The sequence below is a fragment of the Amblyomma americanum genome, chromosome 2, assembly GCF_052857255.1.
Source record: "Amblyomma americanum isolate KBUSLIRL-KWMA chromosome 2, ASM5285725v1, whole genome shotgun sequence".
NCBI classification, from domain to species: domain Eukaryota; kingdom Metazoa; phylum Arthropoda; class Arachnida; order Ixodida; family Ixodidae; genus Amblyomma; species Amblyomma americanum.
The window spans coordinates 121497111-121523617 of NC_135498.1; the positions used below are offsets into that span (position 1 = coordinate 121497111).

Genomic DNA, 26507 nt, shown 5'->3' on the forward strand with positions numbered 1-26507 from the left:
CTTCCTGAAATTTGTTAATCTCTCAGTGATGGCATACTTACTACATTAAAATTTTGCTACTCGGAAAGACGAATAAGACAATGAGGCCGTGAAGTGTTATGTCTGAAAAAAAAATTTAGCGACGATTACGATAGCCGCGTGAATACGAGATTTCAGTGCAGCTCTTCATGACCGGTAGGTGACGTATTAAGCTGCTAGCCACCCTCCGGGGATCTTCCCGAGGTGGTGTTTCTGGTTACGGGCGCCTTTAGAGCAAAGCGTACACTTCAGGGTACGCGGGATGCCGTTCAGAATATTTAGGGAAAAGACTATATGGGTGTCAGTCTCTTGTAGGGGGGATTGTATATGCAGAAAAACTGCTTCATAAAATGTAAAACCGCATGAGTGCATCCCGATCACGTTCCTCTCTGAAAGTTACATCCTTCAGCTCAACGTGTGAAATTTGCACAGGGCTCTCTGGCGCAGGCATCAAGCATTGCCGATCAAATTTTCACTCTTGCACCTCCAGATCGCTGGTAAGACTACATCTGTCACCGAATCCATGAACTTTGTCTCGGATCGAACTGCTCCTTCGAGCGCGACAAAATAAAACATGCACGTTAGAAGAAATGCGCAAGGCGGTGAGAAGCCCATCCGGTCGATGAACATAAGAGGCGGTTTAATCCAGTAAAATATTTAAAAAGTTAATATTCGTAAATATTTGCGCAAACGCAGAAATTCGCTTGCGTCATTCCTCGCGTTTAGCTTCCAGAGACAATGGCGTCACCAAATAGGAAAAACGTCCTGTTCAGGAGTCCTGTGGGGATACGCGCCCGTACCACCTCATTTCTTGAAGCGAATAGCTGAACGCGGAAACAAACTAACAAAAAAGCAAACATTAAACATCAAGGAAAAAACGAGTATATAGATGAAGTGGGAGCAGAATATACAAAGCACGAAGAAACGAACAATTTAAGGCAGCATATAAACGGTTTTGATGGTTTTTAGAAAAACAAAAGAATACAGGAGCAATGAAGGGAGTTGCGGAGGGAAAATAAATTTCAAGAAGGATAGGCGCTAATTGTGTTGCTCAACTACGGCCGCATGACAAAGACAGCTAGAAGACGAAAAATTGTATACAGGTGGGAAAAAATTAATGTGCAACTGAAAAGCGACCGAAACGGGTCAGGAATATAGTTTTGAGAATGGAGAGCAGCAGCAGGAGGTCGCGGTTTCTTCGGTATAACACAGGATGGCAGATTCCACGGAGGCTAATGAGATTGAAAAAGGTGAATAGAAGAGAGTGTTATTTAACAATACGAAGGACAGATTCCACGGGGGCTAATGACATTGAAACGAAAAAAAAACGCAGAGGGGAGAGGGGCGGGGAGAGTGCAATTAACGGATGGTCTGTAGGCAAAGTAACCAAAATCAGAGCTTTAAAAAATGACTACCAAGGGAGAGTAATAATAATAATTGTTTTTTTGGGGGGAAAGGAAATGGCGCAGTATCTGTCTCATATATCGTTGGACACCTGAACCGCGCCGTAAGGGAAGGGACAAAAGAGGGAGTGAAAGAGGAAAGAAAGAAGGAGGTGCCGTAGTGGAGGGCTCCGGAATAATTTCGACCACCTGGGGATCTTTAACGTGCACTGACATCGCAGCACACGGGCGCCTTAGCGTTTTTCCTCCATAAAAACGCAGCCGCCGCGGTAGGGTTCGAACCCGGGAACTCCGGATCAGTAGTCGAGCGCCCTAACCACTGAGCCACCGCGGCGGGTCCCGAGGGAGAGTACGAGGGCGGAAAATAGTGAAGAAACTAGGCGAGGGGATAACGAATAAGGAATTAAGGAGGAAACGTAGGGTACAAGAAGAATGGAAAGGGAAGGCAGGAAAAGAGAAACGAAGCGGAGGCTGGCCAGACGCGACAGGTGAGACGAAGCCGGCGGGGTCACTACTACGCGGCGGGGGCCGCAGGGTCTTCCTCCTTGCCGCGTATCGAGTTGGCCAGCGGTTTCTTGAAGGGCTGCTCGTCCTGCGACTTTTGCCAATAGCTCTTGTCCGCGTCGCCGGCGCCCTTTTCCTGGTCGTCTTCGTCGGCCTCGGTGGCGCTCTCTTCCGAGGCCTCCTTGAGAGTTGACGCGCCGCTTGCCGCGGCCGAGGCGCCCTAGCGGTCGTCCTGCAGTGCCTGCGCAGTTGGTTTTCACGACTTTTACCTGCTGGTGCCGAAGGAGTGACAGGGAGGCGCACCATAGCAGAGCTCGGAGGATTGCTTTCGGCCGCCTGCTATTTGCTCTAATGTTCAGCGTTACTCCACTTCAAGTGCTCGCCGTGTAGTGAAAGCTACGAGCGTGAGGCGACGGCTGCCGCATCTGTGTGGTAGGCGCACGAGCCTGAGGACAACACACTTCGGGAAGCCGTTGTCTCGCGCCTGTGTAGGGAGCATGCACCGACGTCATCATTTCAACACGAAAACTTTACTGGCCCAGCAGAAGCGAGCCTACTCTGCTCTGCGAAAACCTTGCAACAACCGGAGCGTGACGTCACAACCCCGTGACACGATTCCGCGCCTCTATCCTCTTACGGCGCTGTTCGCGGGTCCACCAACATATGTGAGATAGTTACTAAGTCATTTCCTTCTTCAAATCTAATTTTCTTGACCCGACGCGGTGGCTCAGTGGTAACGGCGCTCGGCTGCTGACAAAAAGTACCCGGGTACGAACCCGACCGCGGCGGCCGCGTTTCGGTGGAGGCGAAACGCTAAGGTGTCCCTGCGCTGTGCGACGTCAGTGCATGGTAAAGATCCCTATGTGCTCTAAATTATTTCGGAGCCCTCCACTACAGCACCTCTTTCTTCCTTTCTTCTCTTACTCTCTGCTTTATCCCCTCTCTAACGGCGCGGTTTAGGTGTCCGCCGATATCATACCGATACTGCGGCATTTCCTTTCCCCAAAAAACAATTTCCGATTCAGTCGCTTCGACCTTTAGCGACTTTTAGCCGCTCCGGAGCAGCGTCGAAACCGATGAAGAGCGGCAGCTTCTTAAGAAAAGGAAAGGCTCATAACTGGCCCTCTGGGACAGTGGACACGTCAGTAGCTCTTCAACCTATGTGGCGCAGGTTATTAGTGGTGACAGAGAGCGCTGCATTCTTTGTTATTGACAACGTTGTGGCAGAAACGCGGCACTGAAGCTATATATCATCGGCGTTCATTATGGTCATTGGCGTTGGCGTACTGACCATTAATTTAACTGCCACCTGCCAGGGTTGAAGGGTGGGCGCGCCTGGCGCGGCGCCTACACAGTGTGCGGAATGCACTCAACGTTACAGACGCCAAGACGCGTCTCAGCTTTCGCTCTCTCACTTCAGACAACTCAGCTTTCGCTCTCTAACGGGTTCAACAGTAGTTAACCCGCAACTGATTTCTTGTGGTTGTATGTGCGAATTAAAGGCCGCCGGCGTGTCCAAATGAATGAATTATCGCATCTTGCTCTAGCCTTCATCGCAGGAGCTGCGCGCTGGACAACAAAAAACAGTGGCAGTGGTTTTATTAAAAATATTAGTAAAAAGGTAGGAAAAGATTTTTTCTAGCCCCGGCATCTGCCATCGATACTGAAGCGCCTGAGCTGGGGCAGCGGAAATAAAGGATAGCAGGCAGAATGAAGAAATGAAATGAAAGAGGTGAGGGCACAGAAAGTGAGGATAGAGGGAGAAGTAATGTGTACAAAGTATTTACACAATAAGAAATTTACACAAAAGAAACAAAAGGCGCCCCTGATTTCACTTGAATATCGCCTCAATGCACAGGGGAAAAATTTTAGTATGTGTCTCATATATCGGCGGACATCTTAACCGCGTCGTAAGGGAAAGGATAAAGGAGGGAGTGAAAGAAGAAAGGAAGAGGGTTGCGCCGTAGTGGAGGGCTCTCGAATAATTTAGAATATCTGGGGATCTTTAACGTGCACAGACATCACACAGCATGCGGGCGCCTTAGCATTTTACCTCCATAGAAACGCAGCCGCCGCGGTCGAGTTCGAATTCGGGAGCTCCGGATCAGTAGTCGAGCGCCCTAACCACTGAGCCATAGCGGCGGGTAGGAAAACGAAATGAAAATTTGTTTTAAGGAAAAGAAGTGGGCCCTGTATCACATATCTCTGTGGACAACCCGGACCGCGCCGCAAGGGAAGGGAAACGAAACAAAAATTGATTTTTAAAGAAAGGAAGTGACGCGTCTGACATATCTCTAGTTTGGGTGCAGTGTGTTCCTGCGGGCACGTAGGAATCACGCGGTGAGCGGCTAAAAACGCAACACACACCCGAAGCCCATTCACCACGAAGCTTGCGGCTTGCCGCCCGTTCGTTCAGCGCAGAATCTATGCTGGCGTTTGTGGCATAGGGTTTGTCGACAACTATGTCCCGACGAACTAAGACTGCAACTTGAGCCCCGCGCGTTTCAGCAGGCCCCTGGCTGAGCATCTACGTGGTTTGCCGCTCCGCACGTCCGTTCCGCTCGTCCGTTTCACCGTATGTAGCAGAGCGATTTGTCTAAGGGGCAAGGCGTCGCGCCGAACTTTCGAAGGCGTTGTCTGGGCTCCCTGGCAATTCTGCAACACGCTGTCGCGTTCCACTCTTAAAGGCGAAGCTTAGGCGTCCTACAATTTTTTTTACAATGTGAAGATGAGGCGACGGTGACGAAGAATTTCGCAGTACAGCAAGTCCACGAAGCTTCGGGCCATCAGTGATAAGGGCACTCGGCTGCTGCGCCACAGTACACGCGATCAATCCAGTCGGCTGAGGCAGCGTTTCGATAGAGCCGAACCGCAAACGCGCCAGTGTGCTGTGCGGTCAGTGGACATTATAGACCCCCAGGTGGTGGTGGTGGTGGTTGTTGTGGTAGTGGTTTTTAGTAAAATAATAGCAAAAAGGAAGGAAAACATTTTTGCTAGCCCCGGAATCTGCCATCAATACTGAAGCACCTGAGGTAGGGCAGCGGAAATAAAGGATAGCAGGCAGATTGAAGAAATGAAGTGAAAGAGGTGAGGATACAGGAAGAGAGGATAGGGGGAGAAGTAATATATACAAACTGTTTACACAATAAGAAATGTGTCCATGAGCGCGTGATTAGTTCATGTTGGAGAAATTGTCTAAATTATTTTGGAGCCCAGCACTACGGCACCTCATTCTTCCTTTCTTAGTTCCTCCTATATCCCTTCCCTTACGGCGCAGTTCGGGTGTCTAACTCAGACATGTGAGGCAGTTACTGCGTCATTTCATTTCTTCAAAAATGTAAATTGTAAATTGGCTCTTGGCAGCTCCGCTCGGCTACAGATCCGGAGTTCCCGGGTTCGAACCCTACCGCTGCGGCTGCGTTTTTTTGGCGGTAAATCGCTAAGGCGCCCGTGTGCTGTGCAGTGTCAGTGCACATTAAATATCACAAGGCGGGCGAAATTATTCTCGAGCCCTCCACTACCGCACCTCTTTCTTCCTTTCTTCTTTTACTTCCTCCTTTATTACTTCTTTTACTGCGCGGTTCAGGTGCCGAACGATATATGAGACAGATACTGTGCCATTTCCTTTCCCCCAAAACCAATTATTATTATTATATTTGGGAAGAGGAAATGGCGCAGTATCTCGAATCTCGACGGACACCTAAACCGCGCCGTAAGCGAAGGGATTAAGGAGGAGCTGACTGATGAATGGAATAGAGGAGGTGTTGTAGTGTAGGGCTCCGAAATAATGTCTAGCACCTGGGGATCTTTAACGCTCACTGACAAATTTTTGTTGTCATTTTTGCCGTGTTCTAGTAGTATAACGAAAATGATCGTTTATAGAAAAGAAATGGCGCCCGTGTTTGTGCGATTAAAGGTCAACAGATGGTCTAAATTATTCAGGAGCCCTCCACTACGACAACTCTTTATTTCTTCTTTCACTTCAGCTTTCCTCGTTTTTTTACGGCGCGGTTGGAGTGCCCGCCGAGATTAGACAATTCCTGCACCGTTTCGTTTCCTGAAACAACCTATTTTAATAATAAGTGATTTTTGGGGAAAGCAAATGGCACGGTATCCGTCTCATATATCGGCAGACACCTGAACTGCTCCATAAGAGAAGGGATAAAGGAGGGAGTGAAAGAAGAAAGGAAGGATCAGAGGTGCCATAGTGGAGGGCTGCGGAATAATTTGGACCACCTGGGGATCTTTAACGTGCACTGATATCAAACAGCACATGGGCGCATTAGCGCGTTTTTCTCCCATAAAACATTTTTCAAAGCCAATTTTTATTGTACAGCACACGGCCGTTTATTTTTTTTCCTGTGCGTTGACAACAGGGCAGAGCAAAATGAAGAGTAACAATAATATCTTCGCTTCGCTTTAAATTCAGATTCTAATTTTACATTGAATAAAACTTCGATGCAACGCCACCAGTGCACAATCAGCCTTGATAGCAAGCAAGGCTTTCACTTAGACTTTGAATTTGTTGAGCAGAAGCCTCTTACTGGACCACTGATTTTTGTGCACTGAATGCATTACCTAGCGGTATCTGAATAAGCAAGCACCGGCTCCATTTGCGGTCCAGTTCTCGGTTTCACGGCCACGAGCACGCTCATGTTGATGTGCGGCACTAACAAATTGTCTAGCCCAGGTATGTGATGCGTTCCCAAGTATCCTTGTTTGCACACATTGATTGCTGGTCTGGCGGTCAAAATTTTGTTTTTTTATTTAATGAGCGTATGTAGCTATGGCTAGCCAGCCCGTCTTCATTAACTTCATTCTTTTCTCAAATTCACCTTGCAATTATGGCGCGACAGCTTTTAAGTGTCTGTGCGGTCGCTAGGGGATTTCTTGGCGCACCATTACGCAGATATCGGCAGCTCTTCACGTGGCATCACATCCTGCTCAATTACACGTTATCGCACGTGTTCCCAGCCGCTAATTAGTGGCCCTTAAAACTAAGTTTTCCCTTAACGTCATCTGCGCACGATGCTGTGCGACGTGCTTGTACAAATAGTCTGTTTATCCTCCTGACCAAACATTCTCCTTGGTGAAGAAGTTGTGCCCGGATCCCGACCGAAGGAACTCCGATTCACTTCCGCTTGACAACCTTCTAAAGCGAAAGCTTTACCACAGCCGCTCAATTGCAACGCACTTGCTGCTATTGAGCAGCCGTGGCTTTACTATCCACGCGGTTTCGATTACGCTGCGTCTGTACGAATGACCTTGAACAGGAGGAGCGGAGCTTATAGTAGGCAAGCCCGTAACGTTCCACGTGACTCGCACCAGCTGCCGTCACGGCTGCGCGCTGCCTATCCACCGTCTCGCTATGGACGAAGCGAGTCAGCCGGAGCCAACGTCCTCGAGAGTGGGTACTCGCAGACGTCGGACCGAGGCTCATCACCCGGTCGACATTGCCAACTGGTCGAGGGATTTAGCTATCGATAGGGAGCTTACGTAAACGCGCTAAGCGGCCAGCCGAACGGAATGGAGGGCGGGAGCTTCGCCTGGCTCGACGGCGAGCGAAAGATGCCGAGTGAAGACAGCGACGAGGCTTCTTAGCAGCCGCGGCGGAGACTGGCGAGCCGCTAGAAGCGAGTTCTCGCAGTGCGGAACCCGCAACTTGCCACTTGGTCCGTCTGCCTGTCAGACTGTGCTTCGGCCCCAAGAACATTTGAAAGTGATCTCACATGTAATCCGTGCTTTCGCTTGCATAGTTAGGGTTAGCTGAGCTACGCCGCAGCCATTTTTTTCTTTGCAGCGAACCTGTTTTTCTAAGTCACTACACCCATTCCACGAATTTGAATTTCCCAGTCGCGCCCATGCCGGGTTTTTCCTCCGAGCGGGAACAATAAACCTTTTGCTTTCAGGGGTAATGCGTTGTTAGTAAGCGGATTGATGTCATCTAAAATCAATAAAGATTGATATCAGTCATATTTCATGAAATTTGACAGGCGTAATTGCATTTCGTTCATTTTCTTAATGCTGCTTACTAGCAGTAAGAACTAGCTCTGCTTCCAATCCACTTTGTGAGATGACTTACGCTGACTCTATAAAACCCAGTCAGACGGCTGTACCTCTCGCTTGCCGTAGACATCTCAATGACACCGTGAAAGAAGGGAAGTGGGAAATATCTTCATGTAAGTACACTCCGTTTCCGTTCACACCGAACACAGATCAGTGGACGCGATCTTGCCCTAAGTTTCCTTCGCCTACAAACCACAGTTAAGGAGGCAACCCCGTGGAACCCTCACCTTGTATATGGCAGGGTGGCCGTGACAACGCTCGACACAATGTTGCAGGACGTCACCAATGAGTATCACTTCGACGTCGCCGCCTACCTGCACTCCACTCTAAGCATGAATACCCCTATATGTGAGTAAGAAAGGCAGTATGCTTACGAGGGAACTAGCCATAGGTAAAAACCAGATGTGTGCGTTAAGAGTCAAGAAGGGCGATGCCATTAGCAATGTGGACAAGTTAGGTAAAGTAGCCGAAGAGTTCTGGGCATCTTTAACGTGCACTGACATCGCACACCACACGAGCGCCTTAGCGTTTCGCCTCCATCGAAATGCGGCCGCCGCGGTCCGGTACGAACCCGGGTACTTCGGGTCAGTAGCCGAGCGCCCTAACCACTGAGGCACCGTGGCGGGGGTTCTGCATTTTGCCACCACGGTAACAAGCCCGAGAACTCCGGCTCTGTACCGATGAGTGGCTATGGCTCAGTGGTTATAGCGTTCTGTCACTGAGTTACCGCATAGCTCAAGTGTCGCACACTATCAAAGCCGCTGAACACGGGCACGCCGGGTCAAGCCGACAAGCTCAGGCCCAACAATGCACAGACGCAGTTGGCTCCGCAGCGCAACCTTCAGTGTACTTGCAACATTATGCGCGATAATGCGCGACGTTTCACGACGCGCTGACCTTCACGTGAACATTGTGCTTGATTGTTTCGGTCCGTATCTTTGCTCGCCTTTCCTTTCTGCGGTTGTGCAAGATGCCTAGCGTAGCCGATAAATGTAAAGGTACATACGTAGCGGCTAATCTTTTGGTGTGTAGCATCGTCATCCAGATAATCTGATTGGTTTTGGTTTGCGGATGTTTAGCGTCCCAAAGCTACTCAGACCAAGCCTACGTCCGCATCTAGTAACGTTGGGCCAAGCAAAAAGCGCCCATGTGATATGCGATGTCAATGCACGTTAAAGAGGTGGTTTAAATCATTCCAGAGACCGCCATTACGGCACCTCTTTATTCCTTGCTTCGTTTAGTGCCTCCTTTAACTCTTCCTTTACGGCAAGGTTCAAGTGTCAGCCGATAAGTGAGGAAGATACTGCGCCATTTCCTTTCCTCAAAAAAACTTGTGGCCCCAATCCACGCTGTGAAAGTGATTGGACAGCGTAGCTGTAAAACGACACCGTTACCCATTACGACGTCACTTGAAAATTCACACACGTAGCTCTAAACAGAATGAAACCAGAGACAAGTGAAATATACTTATATTAACCTTTATTACTTCACAACGACAACGATCTTTATGACTGGCTTATAGTCAGCATGATATACACTGAGATTTTCTGAATGAGTTGCTAGGCTGGCTTCCCTGCTATATATTAAAGCTTGGTGACGTCCCAACGTGATTTCTATGCTGTTGGTTACTTTCCACTCAGAGCAGTTAACGCTACCTTCTTCCTTACCGGAAAGCACACGTAGGGAAAAGGGACGCGCTTCGCATTATTTGCAGGCGCCGTTATCATACATTATGCGGTTTGCACTTCACAGGAGGGCTTCGGATGACGTCATCCCCATACGAAGCAGCTGCAACTAATGTTTCCCGGAACGCGTCCGACGGTGTTCCCATTGTTCACACGCTCTTTATCATCCTACATGTGCTTTTGATGATTGTTTTTTGGGTTTTCTTAATGAAAACGATTACTGAGCTATCTTCTGTATGCCTGATTTCAAGGAGGATATTCTCAGAGTTTGCATTTAATTTTTAGCCAGGCTTTTTTTTTGCTTACGACAACGACACGAAAATTTCCTTGGACGGGAGAGGTATAGAGTTCGCTGTAAAACCAGTTTATAATTTTTGTGAGGAACGCCATAGTGAAGTGGTTCAAACAATATCGAACACCGGGGTTCTTCTAACGCACACTGACATCACACACTACGTGGGCCTCAAGCATTTCGCCACAATCGAAATGCGACCACCACGGCTGGGTTCGAACCCGCGTCTTTCAGGTCAGCAGCCAAGCACCATAACCACTCAGCCACAGCGGTGATTTTTAATCTGATTTCTATGATGAAAAATGGCGTTATGGCGCGTGTTGCGTGCAAACGTAATGGACGATATCTGAAAGTCACGTTATAGAGCAAGGCATCCAGGGTATTAGGGATTTTTGAGGAAAGGAAATGTCACAGTAACTAGAACCGCTAGCTGTAGTTTCACTTCTCAGTGGACACCTCGACCGCACCATAATGGAAGGGAAGAAGGTTGGAGTTAAAGAGGGCTTCAGAGTAATTTCAACCACCTGAGGACTTTTAACTCACACTGATAGATTGCACAGCAGACGGGCGCCTTTCGCGTTTCGCCACTATCTAAACGTGACCGCCGCGGCCGAGTTCGAACCCGGGTACTCCGTGGCTCAGCAGCCCGCCCTAACCCCGTTGTCCGCTGCTGCTGTTTCTGTGAACGGATGGAGAAATAAGAAAAGTGCACGGGACCTTGCTGTGAACGACGTGAAAGTCCGTACTCCGGGCTGCTAAGTTGGTAATAGACTGAAAGTTCGCGCACCATCTGCTCACAAACGCCAGAAATGCCGAGCACAATGAGTGACAAAGTGTGCCTTGCGCGTCAGGCAATTTTATCTCCCACATTTCATCCAGGTCAGGATGTGTGCCTCTCTACGTAGCATGTGGCAAATTCATCTTCATACGCGCGTTTATAAAGCAACTGCTGCTGTGGTTTGAGACAAGCCCGGTTTATAAAATCATGCTTAGGTGCTACATAGCGCCGACGGCACAACAAGAGGTACAGACGATGTTGGTCTCACGGGGATAATAACAGAAACGGTCAATTCCCAGAATGCTTTGCTCAGATATGAGTTTTCGAACCAGCAGACGGGCTCAGAATCAGAACACTATGGTAGAAACTGCAAGGTGGAGGCCAACAAGACAATTCTTCATTAAAATGGCGGATGGTTGCAGGAGACGGAAGGGATGCAGGAAGAACAACCTCGCCACAAATTAGCGGAAAACAGCCAAGAATAATGCAGAGTGTTATTTTTTCCAGGCGGCGGCTCTTTGTTCAAGAATCACTCTCTGGCGACTGATTACGAGACCACGGATACCATGCCCGCCGCGGCTGTTCCGGAAGGTGGAAGTGTACCAAATGGCAATTCCAATCAGCGATCCTGAGTAGCTTTCCTAATCCGAGGAGGAGGAAGATCACCATTTAGTAGGATAACGCTGAAGCAGCAGATGGTAACACTTCATGGTACGCGGTGTCCTGTGTTATTCCGTGGACCATTTACAACAGCGAACAGAACCACATTTTAATGTTTGACTATCAAACTAGCCAGAGGCATCAAAATTCATGAGATTTTGGTTTTGTCACCTGATAAGCTTTTTCACGAGACGAAACGGGCTACTTTTCGTCACGGAGGAACTTTGTTCTGTGGTTCTGTTCAATGATCTGTCCTACTATAGGGAGTCTAGGGACCATATACCAATCCGAGTCCAAATCACCAATTGAAACACGTTCTTTGGTTTCGCAGAGCAAATAAGCTTTGTCCGCATCGCCGATTGGAATACGGCATAAGAAAGTTCCCAGCCCTGTTGAAAACATCGCACAGACAGCTACAGGCTTTTTGTTACCGACGGCTGCTACGCGCGCTTTCGGTTGATAATCCTGCCTGCTTGCTATCGCCACAACGTTATAATGGTCAAAGAAAAGTTGCTGTCAATTGACACCTGAAAGCTCTCGTAGTCCTCTGGTGCTATCGCAGTTAACGTAACACGCAATGGCTGCCAGCTGTGCGATTAAACACGAGGTGGTCGCCAAGTTTTCCCCGAAAAGCTTAATACACGCATCGCATTGACCGAGTCGCTTACCTTTTGCTTGGAGAGGGCCGACCGGATGCAGCAAATCAGTACGATGTCCCACGTGACGAACAAGTCGGCCAAGCCCAGGATGATCAGGACCAGCGAGCTGAGCGGCATCATTGAGAAAAAAGAAAGAAGTGTGGGCATGTTAAAAAAAAATAAAATCCTCTCAGGACGGTTACGACTGTGTAACGGGATGTTCAGCGATAGCTGTTCAGGCGTTTAGTTTTGGGCTACATGCGGACTTGTGCAGTGGTCAAGCGAATAGCCCCTGTACTGTTAGACTGCTGTTCCAAACAGAGCCACTCGTAGGCTTATGCAAGCCAGGTTGACAGTGACTTAAGATCTCGGTGACATTAACGCACCCACCCGGTTACGGCGACGGCTGCGAGAAAGCCAGGGGCGGGCTCCTAACAGCTATCGCTGTAAAATAATGTTGCCCAGCCCACACAATGAGAAACGACCAAAGGAAGAGTAGTATCAAAATGGACACTTACACTCTAAACAGAAAGCATTAAAAAGGGAGAAAGCTGTCTTCTAGTGAACCTCCTTTTCATGAACAAAAGTTAATGTGGATTAGCCCAGCTAATCCAGGATATACAAAGCGAAAGTTAGATTGAGGTCTCCAATGAAACACGGAGCCAGTTGTGCGCCTTTCCTTTCGTGAAAATGAACGGTCTTTGCAAAGTTGTCAACGCCAATGAACTATATGAACACCGTCGGCTCACTTGTTTTGTTTCGTTTTTCAGGAAACGAAATGGCACAGTAACCGTCTCACATATCTCGGTGCACACCTGAACCGCGCCGTAAAGGAAGGGATCAAGGAGGGAGGGAAAGAGAAAACTGAAAATTGAAAGTTGGATTTTTAGGAAAGGCGCGGAGCTGCGCAGCGGCGGAACCCCTGAGGCTCGGCGTTACTAGTTGCGCATGCGCAGTTGTGACTAGGTGAGTAGGGAGCGAGAGAGAGAAATGCGTCGTGTGTCGTCACTGCTCCTCGCGCATGCACAGCACGGCTCTCCAGGAATCACGTGAAACTGCTCAATCCGCGGTTACCCGCCGCGGTGGCTCAGTGGTTAGGGCGCTCGACTACTGATCCGGAGTACCCGGGTTCGAACCCGACCGCGGCGGCTGCGTTTTATGGAGGAAAACCGCTAAGGCGCCCGTGTGCTGTGCGATGTCAGTGCACGTTAAAGATCCCCAGGTGGTTGAAATTATTCCGGAGTCCTCCACTACGGACCAATTTGTTCCTCTCTTCTTTCACTCCCTCCTTTATCCCTTCCCTTACCGCGCGGTTCAGGTGTCCAACGATATATGAGACAGATATTGCGCCATTTCCTTTCCACCAAAAACCAGTTATTATTATTATCAACCCGCGGCCAGTAAAACACTCGTTAAAGCTTTACAAGGCGCATTACTGTTTAAAGTGTAGGCTCTTCCTCTTGCCCTGCCTATCCGCGGCTAATGGGATTTTAAAAAAACGCCCCAGAATAGAACAATGGGTATTGAGGTGAACTGATGAAGGGCGGTAAGTTGGGCCTGTTGGTTTAGCACAGAGAAGGGAAGTATGCAGCGCAAGAAACACATGGACGACAAAAGAAAGACAAACACAGCGCTGCATATTTTCCTTTTCTCGGCTTTGAGGCACACCGTACTGGACAACTCCGGAATTTATTTTGGCCACTTGGGGTCCTCTAACGGGCACCGATATCTCCTGCTCTCGAGCGTGTGAAAACATGAAGCCCGATTCTGCTTTCCAGTGAGTAATGTTATTGGCAAAACACACGCCCCAAGCGCAAGACAGCTGAACGTGGAGGTTCCGTCGAGTGCGACCGCACGTTGCATGGGCTAAGTCTTCAACTTAAGAATTCGCAGGGATTCCGCCTCAATTCGCGCAACATCCAATATCATCGGATTCAGCTCAAAGTCAGGAATCGACTGCTACCAATACTTCATCGGTGAGTCCAGCGAACTTAATTTCCAGACCGTTTTCATAGCCGTTGCCAAGATGCCGGGAGCTAAGCATAACTCCTGCGAAATTCCCAACGCGACTCTGCTAAGCCGCCGGCGCAGCGGCGGCAATAACAGCTGCTGCGCTCGCCTCATAAGGCCACGCCGGCGCCTGTTTCATCATGGCAGAAAATAGCAACTCCACACCGGCACTTATATATAAGAGGATGAGATCCCAGGGAAATGGAATTTATCATCGCCGCGACAGCCCAGATGCAGCTGCGTTCCCAAGAGAACAAAGCGGAAGAAGGCACCTCTGGCTGGAATACCGTGCTTCGTAAGAAGTTACCAAGCACAATGCAGCCACCACCACCTCCGCCACCGCCCTAAGAGCAGAAAGCGCCCGTTATCCGAACTCGTAGATCTCCACGACTACCGGGCCTGAGCAATATTAAACACAAGATCGTGAAGAAACCCAAAGAAACATTGCACCTACAGGCATGCGCTGCACGCTCCTTCAAATTGGAGAAAGGGATGCGAGCAAGTCTCAATACCCGACTGCAAGAACGACCCATGCTGAGAGCGCCCAGCCTGTAAAACATCATGGTCTGTACGAACAACGAAGCAGACGCAACCCTCATCGCCGGCCATAAAGGTAAACAAATCCTGGCATTATAAGCTTTGATCACTTTGCCGGACGCAGTCTGCAAAGGATTAAATCACAATATCAAGCCCGGGATAGATGACGGCGCTGTCTTCCGAGATCTATACTCACCGGAAGCCTAAATTAGTCGGCGCGAGAAGACTCGGCCAGACCGCGTCTCTAGTGGTGGTTTTCATCGAACGCCAAATTTCTTTTACCATCCACTATGACTGGCTCGAACGTCGCTGCCACGTCTACCGGAAACCGAACCGGCCTGCATCACCTGCGGGACTACTGGGTACCGAATAGACGCCTCAGGCCCCCAGTCCAGAAAAGCACTTTGCCTGGAGTGCGGGCACCCACTCATTGGGGGAACCCAGGAATGCAAACCCAAGTGCGCCCTGTGCAACAGACCTCACAAGACGTACTCCAAGGAATGCAAGAAGTCCCAATCTCCTCTGCACTATACCGCCACAAGTTGGCAACATGAGAGCAAAGACGACGTCCACCAACCATGGCGGGGAAGACCCCACACCAAGAAGCAACATCCACCCAGCACAGAGGACTCAAAGTCTCTTCCTCGGGCCGGCTCCTCCAACGGGAAGCGATCTATGTCGCGCCCGCGGGAACCATCTGTGGGATGCAGAAACAGCAATATATTTAAGCAACGGGAACCCAAAGAAGCAGACGTCATCGGGTCCCTCCGGATCATGGGCGCAGCCGCAGCAGCAGCATCTCACGAACCCAGCGTCTCATGAACCTCCGGTTACACAAGCCATGCTCGGCCAGATCTATCAACAGATAATCCAGCAAATGAGAACGAATAGAGATGAGAGCCGAATTGAGACTCGGAAAATGATCGAGGAACCAATCGCTCCCATCTGGGTGAACATTAGACATATACGAGACATAGCAAACATTAAAGAAAACGTACCCGAGAGGAAACAAGTCCTGTTTCACGTGACCCACAATCGCAAACGACGACTCAGTCAGTGACCTCTCGTCATGTTACTCGTCTCAAAAGTAACGTTATGGCAGTGAAAAAGCCGGCGCTTCGAAAGAAAATCAGCGTTTAGCCTTTGCATCTCCCAAGAGAAGAAGCCCCCGGCAGTGATACTGACACAGGAACCACACATGATGGAACTTAAACTGGCTATAGAACATACCAAGACGATCAGCCCTCCGCGACTGTAGTCCACAAATCCTACACGGCCATTATGCATGACCGCATTTCAAACGATACACCTCACTGCTACATTAACTCTCCTACTTCAACGCAGAGGCGAGGAAGGAATCCACATCTTAAACGTCTACAGCCCACTCAAATAAACAATCCAGACTAGGACACCTTATTAACAGGTTTTTGCGCGCCAGCGGACAAGGCTCCCTGCGTGATTGGGGGGGGGGGAGAGAAGAGGGGGGACTTCAACGCTCCGCATCAACAACGGGGATTCTCGACGAGCACGGCCAGGGGTCGAAAATTGCCTAAGATCTTTGCTCACGAGAGGCTCGCAGTCCTCACGTACCCCACGTTTCCAACCAGACAGAATGGGCAACAGGGTCACTCGAGACACCTGCCCGGGTATCACACTAGTCAAGAATGCTAGAAACTAAAACTTGAGCAACACCGGCCAGCCCTTGGGCAGCGAACATAATATCCTCACCATCAGCCTAACCACAGGCAGATTTAAAAGGAAGAGCGGTAGCGCTCGTCTTACGGACTGGAACAATTGGCGTCTGAACCCCCTTCAGACAACCCCATCCCCGACAAACCGCTCAAAGCACGCTCACTGCTCGTAAAGACGAATGGACCCAAAACATCAAGAACAGCCTAACTCGCTTCACTAAAGAAATCCAAACGACTGAGGACTGCCCCGCCGAGAAAATACTACTACTACTAATAATAATAATAATAATAATTGGTTTTGGGGAAAAGAAATAGCACCGTATCTGTCACACATATCGGCGGACACCTGAACAGCGCCGTAAGGAAAGAGATAGAGGGAATGAAAGAAGTAAGGAAGAAATAGGTGCCATAGTAGAGGGCTCCGGAATAAATCGACGAACTGGGGATCTTTATCGTGCACTGTCATCACGCAGCACACGGGCGCCTTAGCGTTTCGTCTCCATCGAAACGCAGCCACCGCGGTCACACCTCCATTTTTGGGAAGCACGACGATCTCTCACCAAGACGTGGAAGAAACAGACACGTTCGCAAGCTTCGCCTTAGCAAAGACCAAATCAACGCTCAAGCTGAAGCATATGCGTGCACTCTCAAACGTAAGTGTTAGAATTCACTACGCGACATCCTTCAAGGCAACCTCGGGGTGTCCAAGTCGTGGCAGTTGATAAGAGCCCTCACTGACCCCGCTCGAAGCAAGTCGGAATCCCGCGACAGAATGAAAAAGATCATCCATTCAACTATGGGGACCAATGAGGATGTCCTTGAAAGGCACAAATATTTATGCAAAGATCCACCAAAACCCATCCAGAATACACGTAACTCCCTAACAAAGAACCCGATGCCTCAATCACGGTAGAAAAGGTTAGAGCAGAGCTCGCCTTCATGAGAAGGAACCTTACGCCAGGACCAGATGGAATTCCTTTCCTAACGATTTTTCATCTGCCTGACGACCAGATCACATTCCTCGTAAGCTACTTCGACACACACCGTTAAAACAAAGGCAGACTACTAATTTTGTGGAAAATTGCAGACCTAGGATTCATTCCAAAACCCAACAAACCCATTCTCCTCGAAAATCTATGACCCATCTCTCTAACCTTCTACCTCGGTAAGCTCTTGGAGAGAGTCATCACCACCAGATTGCCCATACACCTGGAGGAGAACGGCCTGCTGCCGCCCGCACAGTTTGGTTTCTGGCCCCACTAATCGACGCAGGACGTGCTCCATCTGTTCAAGGACCCCATCGAAGAGCCTGCCAAACAACAGACAAGACCTATTCTGGCGCTGGACCTTAAGGAAGCATTTGATAAAATATTTAAATCAGGGATCCTCGGCGGGCTGATGGACAGCAACTACGCAGCCAAGACTTACAACATCGGAGACTTTAACGCCGAGACAGGCAATTCTCAACCTAGGATACCCTCAGAAATAATAATATTAATTGGTTTTGGGGGAAAGGAAATGACGCAGTATCTGTCTCCTACATCGTTGGACACCTGAACCGCGCCGTAAGGGAAGGGATAAGGGAGGGAGTGAAAGACGAAAAGAAGAAAGGGGTACCGTAGTGGAGGGCTCCGGAATAATTTGGACCACCTGGGGATCTTTAACATGCACTAACATCGCACAGCACACGGGCGCCTTAGCGTTTTTCCTCCACAAAAACGCAGCCGCCGCGGTCGGGTTCGAACCCAGGAACTCCGGATCAGTAGTCGAGCGCCCTAACCACTGAGCCACCGCGGCGGGTCCCCTCAGAAATTGGAAAATTGTTTTTGGGGAAAGGAAATGGTAGAGTATCTGCCTCACATATAGGTGGACACCTGAACCGCGCCGTAAGGGAAGGGATAAAAAAGGGAGTGAAAGAAGGAAGAAAGAGGTGCCGTAGTGGAGGGCTCCGGAATTATTTCGACCAAACGAATCAACTCTGGGCCCACGAGGGACTGCCCAGGGTGCGGTGTTATCTCCCCTGGTATTCAACTCAGTAATGAAGGACTTTCCTGTAGAGCTGCAGAACATTCCCGGCGCCCACCACGTGATTTAGGCGGATGACATCACGGTTTGTGTGCCACATAGGGAGCGATGCCGAGGCGGAACAGCGTCTTTAAGCGGCGGCAGATGCTGTCCATCAGTACGCGAGGGCCCGGGGCTTCCAGTGCTGTAAGTCCGAACTCTTAATGCTCAAGAACATTGGACAACCTAATCCCACAAACATCACGATATACATAGACGAACAACAGGTACCAAGACCAACCGAAGCCACATGCCAGCACATACCACTGGGAAGACAGAACACCACTACCATCAACAAAGTCACGAAGACAACACACCTAACTATAAGAATGCTCTGCCGAATCAGGAACAAGAAGCACAGGCTAAAGAAGAAGGAGGTGGTCCGGCTTGTCCAAGCCTTCGTGGTATCACGTCTAGCCTATGAGATTGCGTATCTTCGCCTTTCCCGAGCAGAAGAGGAAAAGCTGGAGGCTCCGCCAGAATGGCCTACAAGGCAGCACTGGGCCTTCCCATGTCAATGACCAGTCTGATGTCTCTCGGAGTTCACAACACACTCCGGGAGACCTGGGAGGCTCAGAAAACATCCGAACTGAAGCGCCTTGCAACCACCCACACGGGCTGCCTACTTCTCTGCAAAATCCATCTAGCACTGCCATACACCATCGACCAAAGGACAAACCTACCGCTGAAAACATACAAGACACTACATCTTTTCGATCCCCAGGCACACGACCCAAAATTCAACATACAAAGAAGAAACGCCAGGCCAGAAGTCCTGCGTAGAAAGTGGGACGACCGTCCGGACACTCTCTACATTGACGCGGCTGGCCCTCAATGCGAAAGCATGACCCTGGCCGTTGTCAACAGACAGGGACGTCTGATTAACTCCGTATCCATCAAAACTACGAAACCCATTCACGCAGAGGAGGCAGACATAGTGCCTGCACTACCTACATGACCCGGCTCAAACATATTAACAGACTCCCAGAACGCCTGCAGGAACCTTATGAAAAAACAAGTACACCATACTGTACTGCCAATACTGAACAAGCACCCACCTAACAAAGCCAACATTATTTGGTTCCCCGGCCACATGGACGAGACGAGAGGGAATGCCGCTGCTCACAGGCATGCCCGAGCACTTCTCCTCCGGGCCTCTTCCACGTCTGGTGAGACCGCGGAAAGCAATCCACTACCAGTGACCACTTACAACGAATAACATCAACACCAGAGGTTGGCGAGGCGCACATACCCTCTGCCGCACGAAGTCCTATGCAAGGCTGAGGAACACACTCAGACACCTTCAAACGAATACCTTTATAACACCCGTCAAACTAAACGTTTGGTATCATACACTTGATGAACCGCAATTCTCACACTATGGAGAAATAGCCTCTACTTATCACATGGTGTGGGCGTGCCGATTAAATCCCGCTATCGGCCCTATACCAAACCTAGACGCGCGGCGATGGGAGGTCATTCTGCTCAGCAGGGACCCTGATCAGCAGCGCGGACTGGCACGCAGGGACCTCGCAGCCGCGCAAGCCAGTGGACTGCCGGAATAGGCGGCCCACCCAGAAGACCTTGAATCTACTTTCTTCGGAAATAAAGTTTTCCTCCTCCCCATCTGGAAGACAACCTTCCACAGTGGACAGTGCGTTGCTCGCTGCGACCACGCTTAATCCTTCGACTGTCACTTTACTGCGGATAAGATCGGTAGGCATAATTGTCCGTATCCCGTAACAATACATATATGGTCATACTTATCGCGCTGCACGTGTGGACAGCAGCTTTACTTATAGTGTATGGAAAATAGATTTCGGCACATTATTGTCTGTCATTGCTCCATCATGAACTAATCACGAGCGCAGCCTGTACCCATTTCTTATTTTGTAAATAGTTTGCATATATTACCTCTCCCTCCTATCCTTCCTTCCTGTCCCCTCATCTACTTCATTTCATTTCTCCATTCTGCCTGCGATCCTTTATTTCCGCTGCCCTTGCTCAGGTGCTTCAGTATCGATTGCAGATGCCGGGGCTAGCAAAAATCTTTTCCATGCTTTTCCACTTACTACTACTGTAAGGGATCAGTGGATGCCCGCGGCTTTCTGGGAACCATCCCTCCTTTTGTTGCTGGCTCGGCGCCGCAACCCTACAGCCTTCCTTTGACCCTCCCCTTCCCCCATCGGCACCAGGCGACAGCAGAGCGCGCTAAAAAAAAAGCACCCGTCTTGGTGTCAAGCACCCGGGGCAGCGGCGGCCACGCGCTTTGTTCTCGCCCTGCAGGGCTGTTTCGCACTAGGCGTGCAAGGTGCAGTAAGTGCTGTGGCACTACACTCCACGCCGCCCTCTTCCCCCGTCCCCCTCGTCATGAAAGACACCAGACGCGACGAGCCCTTGCGACGAACGTCTTTGTTTGGAAGGTTTCTAAAAAGGCAGTCTTGACAAGGAGAGGGGCAAAAAAATGATGAATGGCCAGCGACGGCCAGATTTGAGATAACTCCACCGACGGGTATCGATGAGGTGTTGGCTAGCCGGTAGACCCAGTGGAAGCTAAGCCGCCTTAGTTTTCCTGCATAGGCTCACAAGAACACTAAGCCGCCTGGGAAACTCGGGACCGAGCTGGCAGTTGCTCACAGCGGCCCGCTGAAGCCCGATGGCAGTTCTAATTGCGGGACGGCGCCAAGGTTGACGACGGGCCTCCACGAAACCGATTGCTCGTGCTGGCACGATTGTGTGTTTGTTTTTGCTTTTCTTTTTCTGCGGGGGAGAGTGATTTGGTAATACTGAAAAAGCTTCCGGGCGGGGCAGGCTGCCAAGTGCACCAATGGTTGTGGCGCCTTCCGAGAAAATTGTTTTTTTAATGAATTTGATGTCCATTTTGTCTTCATACCTTATGGAGAGGGTTATGTGCCTTACGGAAATTGAAGGGCGGGCCATCCACCTGACTAGCCAATTGCGTTTATAGTTCGACATGATTAGGTGGTACTGAATGGGGGCCAGTCCTTTAGGTCTTTAAAACAGAGCCCCGGAGCCTGGGAAAAGCGTTCTAGGCTACGGTAAGATGTAATGCATCTTCGGCTATGCCGAGTAGGGGCCTCAATAGGGGCCCTCCACAGTGCTAGCCAGTTCCACCTTTCGTTGTTTAACATTTTTTCCGCTTTAAATTGTCTCTTGTGCATCAGCTTTTATAATGTAAATTTTTGTATATAAAACTTCAAGTCATACTTCCTTAATCCCTGCATCCTATTTAGTCGCAAGACAGTCTCTAACAAAGCCTTCAGTCAGTCAAATCAAGCAACAATGTCGGCTGGTGGGCACCCCTTGTGCGAAGAAGATAAAGAACCAAGTAGGCCAGCAGAGACCTACACTTTAATACTACCTTATTGTCTGGAACGCAAGTATAAAGCGGCATACTACGGCGCAAAGACGGCAATACAATTATTTCGACTCACGGCACATAGAGTGGCCGAGCTTGGCCTCGTCGCAGTTGTCGCCGCAATTGTTGACGTTGTCGCAGCGGTAGCCCTTATAGATGCAGCGGCCGCCGGACGCGCACTGGAATTCTTTCGGTCCACAGGAGCCGTCTTGCGCTGCGGCCAGCCATTGGAAAAATTGGTTGTTGGGGAAAGGAAGTGGCGCAGTATCTGTCTCACATATCGGCTGACACCTGAACCGCGCCGTAAGGGAAGAGATAAAGGAGGGAATGAGAGGAGAAAAGAAGAAAGAGGTGCCGTACTGGAGGGCTCCGGAATAGTTTCGGCCACCTAGGGATCTTCAGCGTGCACAGACATGGCACAGCACACGGGCGCCCTTGCATTTCGCCTTCATCGATACGCGGCCGCCGCGGTCGTGTGTGAACTCGGATACTCCGGATCACTAGCTGAGCGCCCTGACCACTGAGCCACCGCGGCGAGTCATTCATGATCGAAATGTATCTGCACCGATGCAAAAATACTCCGCAAGGCACATGGCTGATCGCAGGAGCGAAGTGATAGCTACAAGCCCAATGTCAACAGTCGAGTGCATTGTTCCAAGGCCACCTAGACGGCACGCATTTCCGATTGTGTAATCTACCCCAAATGCCTGCTCACCACTCTTTAACTACATTTCACTCTTCTTTAGTAAAGCTTTCGCTTTAAAAGAAAGAGGTGCCGTAGTGGAAGAAATTGAAAATTGGTTGTCGGGCAAAAGAAATGGCGCAGTATCTGTCTCACATATCGGCGGACACCTGAACCGCGCCGTAAAGGAATGAATAAAATAGGGACAGGGAGAAGAAAGGGTGTAGTGGAGGGCTTCGGAAAAAATTCTACCACCTGGGGATCCTTAACTTGCACAGACGTCGCAAAGCACACGGGCGCTTTCTGCGTTTGGCCTCCATCGAAAGGCGGCCGCCGCCGCCGGGTTCAATCCCGCGAACTCGTACTCAATAGCCGAGTGCCATAACCACTGAGCCACCGTGGCGAGTAAGCCAATCACTTTCCTTTTCTCTCGCGCTAAGATGTCTGCAATACGGCTCAGTAAAGTACATAAACAGCCGCCGCGGTGGCTGAGTGGTTACGGCGCTCGGCTGCTGGTCCGAAAGACGCGGGTTCGATCCCGGCCGCGGCGGTCGAATTTCGATGGAGGCGAAATTCTAGAGGCCCGTGTACTGTGCGATGTCAGTGCACGGTAAAGAACCCCAGGTGGTCGAAATTTCCGGAGCCCTTCACTACGGCGTCTCTCATAGTCTGAGTCGCTTTGGGACGTTAAACCCCCATAAACCAAACCAAAGTACATAAACATCCCGTAGATTTCAAAAAATAGCAGCGAAAGCTGTAATGCACTCACACATAGGCAGGCCCGACTCACATGACCCCGCAGAGCACATTATCGAGAACGCACATCCGCCGGCCCTCCCGAACATTCTATCTGGCCATGAAGTGAAGGCGGTAATTTCTGGTCACGACATAATACGCATCCGGCAGCGCATTTTGCCCTGCAGCCTGTTTCACTCATTGCGCTCTGGTTTGAATGAAATCGACCTGCGCGTCCCCTTTCAATTCTTTTCTTCCTCGCAACCGCTTCCCTCTTTCCTTTCCTCCGCTGTCTTCCCTGTCTGGTCCAGAATTGCGTACTGTGCGTAAAAAATCGGGATATGAGCTTCGCCTTGCTGGAGGTCTGTAAATTAATTCCGCCCGCCACGGGTTATCAAAACGCGTGTGCCGACATCGCACAGCACACAGGAGTTTCTGCGTTGCGTTCCAACCCCATGGAAATGCATCTGCCGAGGTCAGGATTCGGTTCTGTTCGGTTCGGTTCCGTGAGCTACATGGCTCAGCCCATTATATGACGCACAAAAAAGAGCGTTGGCGCGGCCACTCACACTCGGTGTAGCTGGTGGCGACCATGGCCAGGATGTGGTTGTCGAAGAACTGCGTCAGGGGAGTCTTGGAGAAGAGCTTCAGCTGCAGCGAGTGCATCGTGGTGAAGTGGTGGTTGTCCTCTTTCGTGATCCACCCGCACCGCTCATCCTTGTCGGAGCCAAAGTTGAACTTGCTGATGACCTGCAAGCAGCGTTCAAGAAGTCAGCGCTGGGTAGGCACCGATGGCGTGCCATTTTGTGCACTTAATGTCAGACCTGTGCTGGCTTGCTGCTTGCCAACAAAGAAAACAGTCAGCAATATTGTAGTTAGACGAACGCGCTCAAACCGAAATCGCTTCAAAAAGTAAAAGTATGGGTTAGAACGAGGAAGCTACTGCGACGGCGATTTTCACACAACCTGACTCTTCATCCGCTCAGGAAACGCAAAACATGACTTTTGGGAGCCGGAACTTGACAGAGCCGACCCGTCGACGTCATCTCCATTGCAAGCACTAAGCATACGCCGACAAGGACATCACTGAGCGACGGCTTTGTATCGTCCTTCGCGCACATCGACCGTATTCACTGACCGAGATGTAGGTGATGCAGGACTCGTTGAGCACGCCTCTCCGCAGGTTCATCTCGACCACGGAGACCGTGAGGCCCGAGCTGCCCGGCGCCGAGAACTCGAAGCTGCAGCCGTTCTCGCCCGTGGCACGGAGGTCGCGCAGCTGCTTCGCAGTCAGGATGCCCGCCGACTGGGGCGCCGACGTGTTGTTCAGGCTCTGCTTGTTGTCCTTGCTGTCACAGTGGTCGTTCAGGGACACTGCGCAGTGACGGCACAGAGCATAAGAATAGTACTCAAAGAATGCAAGGTTGTCCGTCGCGCTATGTTGCGCGCGTAGACGTATACCTATCGAGACACTCACTGATTTTGTACAGTTCCGGGTCGTTGGGAAAGATGGCGGCGTCTACAACGGTGACGGCCAGAACAGTTGCGGTGCATAGCCACGCCAACATGTCTTCTCAGAACTCCAGGGAAACGGAAAGTGCGCGAGCAGAGCATTAGGAAGGAAGGAAGGAAGGAAGGAAGGAAGGAAGGAAGGAAGGCCTCAGACGTTGATGGCACATACCCACTACGGGGGAGTGGCCAAGACACAGGCGGTTAATTACTGGATACAGAAAATTTTTGACGGGAAAAGCAGTAGAAATAGTATGTAGTCTGATAGATTGGAAGAGGGAAGGAGAGGAACTTGGAGATTGAAGACGGGACAATTGCTTAATGTGCATAATAATACACAATGCCTGTAATGTTGCAATGTCTTACTGACTGAGATCGGGAAAAAGAAATTAGAATGGGAGTCGCTGCGTTTCTTGAAGAAAATTTTGCACAGCAGAGCGCACACTCCTGTCGCTTCGTTCAAGCAAAGAAGCGCCAATGGAAAGAACAACCGCGGAAGACACAGGCAAGCCCAGTTGATGAAATGGAATTTGCAAAAGACGCTTCCTCAAATGAGAAAAGCGGCGGCAGAACAGCAGGAAGTGATCTACTGTCTCAGGTTCGGCACAAAAAGGGCACAGTGGGGAAGCTGCCAGGCCAGATCTGTGAAGGTAGAAATTTAGAAGGGGAACCCGGCAACGCAAGCGCGTGAAAGAGACCTCTAGTCTGCGTGAGCGCCAGTCTTTGCTACTCCAAGGATGCAAAAGATGCTGATATTCGGGAGATGATGTAAGAGCCGAGGCAGCAAATTCCTGAAATATTGTGTAGCTGCGAAACCTCACCGCAGCTGTATATGCACACGATGGTAGGACGTACAACAACAATTGGGCCGCTGAGAGAGGCTCTTGCTAAGGAATCTGAAACCTCATTTAAGTGAAAGCCCATGTGACCTGGTACCCAAAGCAACCTTACCGAATTTAGATGCAGCGGAATCAGGAACTTAAAGAGGCGTAATGGCCGAGAGTCAGTGGGTGAAGATAAGGAAGAGCAAATGGACAGAGAGTCTGTCATAACCACGACCTGGGAAACGGTAGATTCTAATTTTCTTAAGGCTAAGATTACTGCTAATAATTCAGCCAGAAAAATTGGAGTTAAGTCTGGAAGACGGAGAGAAAAAGACCAATCCAGTGAAGGTGAAAAAATTCCCACACCTGCCTTTTCGCGATACTGCGAGGCATCGGTAGCAATAAGAACATGAGAGGAAAAGGACCTTAGGTGGTCCTGCAATAGATCCTGAAGAAGCGGGAAGGGCTGCAGCTTTGCATTCGATGGGAAAATGTCATCGAATTCAATCTGGACAGACGAGGAGTTGTTATATATTTGGCGGACATCAGTGAAATGAATATTTATGCGATCAAGGAGGGACTGCACGTAACATATCTGCGGGGTATGAAATCGAGACCAGGCAGCACTAAAAAAGGCAGAAGGTTGACTAAGAAATATTATACTGGAAGCGTGAAGAGGTGAGTCGCACAATTTGAAAAATGTTTGAACTGTTAAAAGGCGAAACCTAGCTGATAACGAAGGCATTCGCGCCTCAAGGTGCAGAACAGCATTGGCGATATATTTTGGAAGCCCCAGACAAAGGCGCAACGCCTCACGCTCCAAAAGCACAAGAGGGCGAAGTTTATAGGCAGGATCTCCTCAGAATAAAACACACCCGAACTCCACAATTGGGCGGACGTACATTTTACAAATCATCAGAAGCGTATGCCTTCTCATGCCTGACCTAGCACTACAAAGCCTGCGCAGGATGCCAATGGCCCGAACTCCTTTTGCAGAAACTTGCTCAATGTGTGGCCGCCAGGAGAGAGTAG

The 26507-nt window shown here is 49.9% G+C and overlaps 1 protein-coding gene across 1 annotated transcript; it reads right to left on the minus strand.

The window, feature by feature from the left end:
- Positions 1-14418: 14418 nt before the first annotated feature.
- On the minus strand, positions 14419-24710 carry LOC144120032 (uncharacterized). Its single transcript, XM_077652510.1, has 5 exons — positions 24620-24710; positions 24281-24516; positions 23712-23892; positions 21802-21939; positions 14419-14453 (listed from the first exon to the last, which is right to left on the minus strand). The coding sequence occupies exons 1-5, from the start codon at positions 24708-24710 to the stop codon at positions 14419-14421; spliced, it is 681 nt and encodes a 226-aa protein (XP_077508636.1).
- Between the last annotated feature and the right edge of the window lie 1797 nt (positions 24711-26507).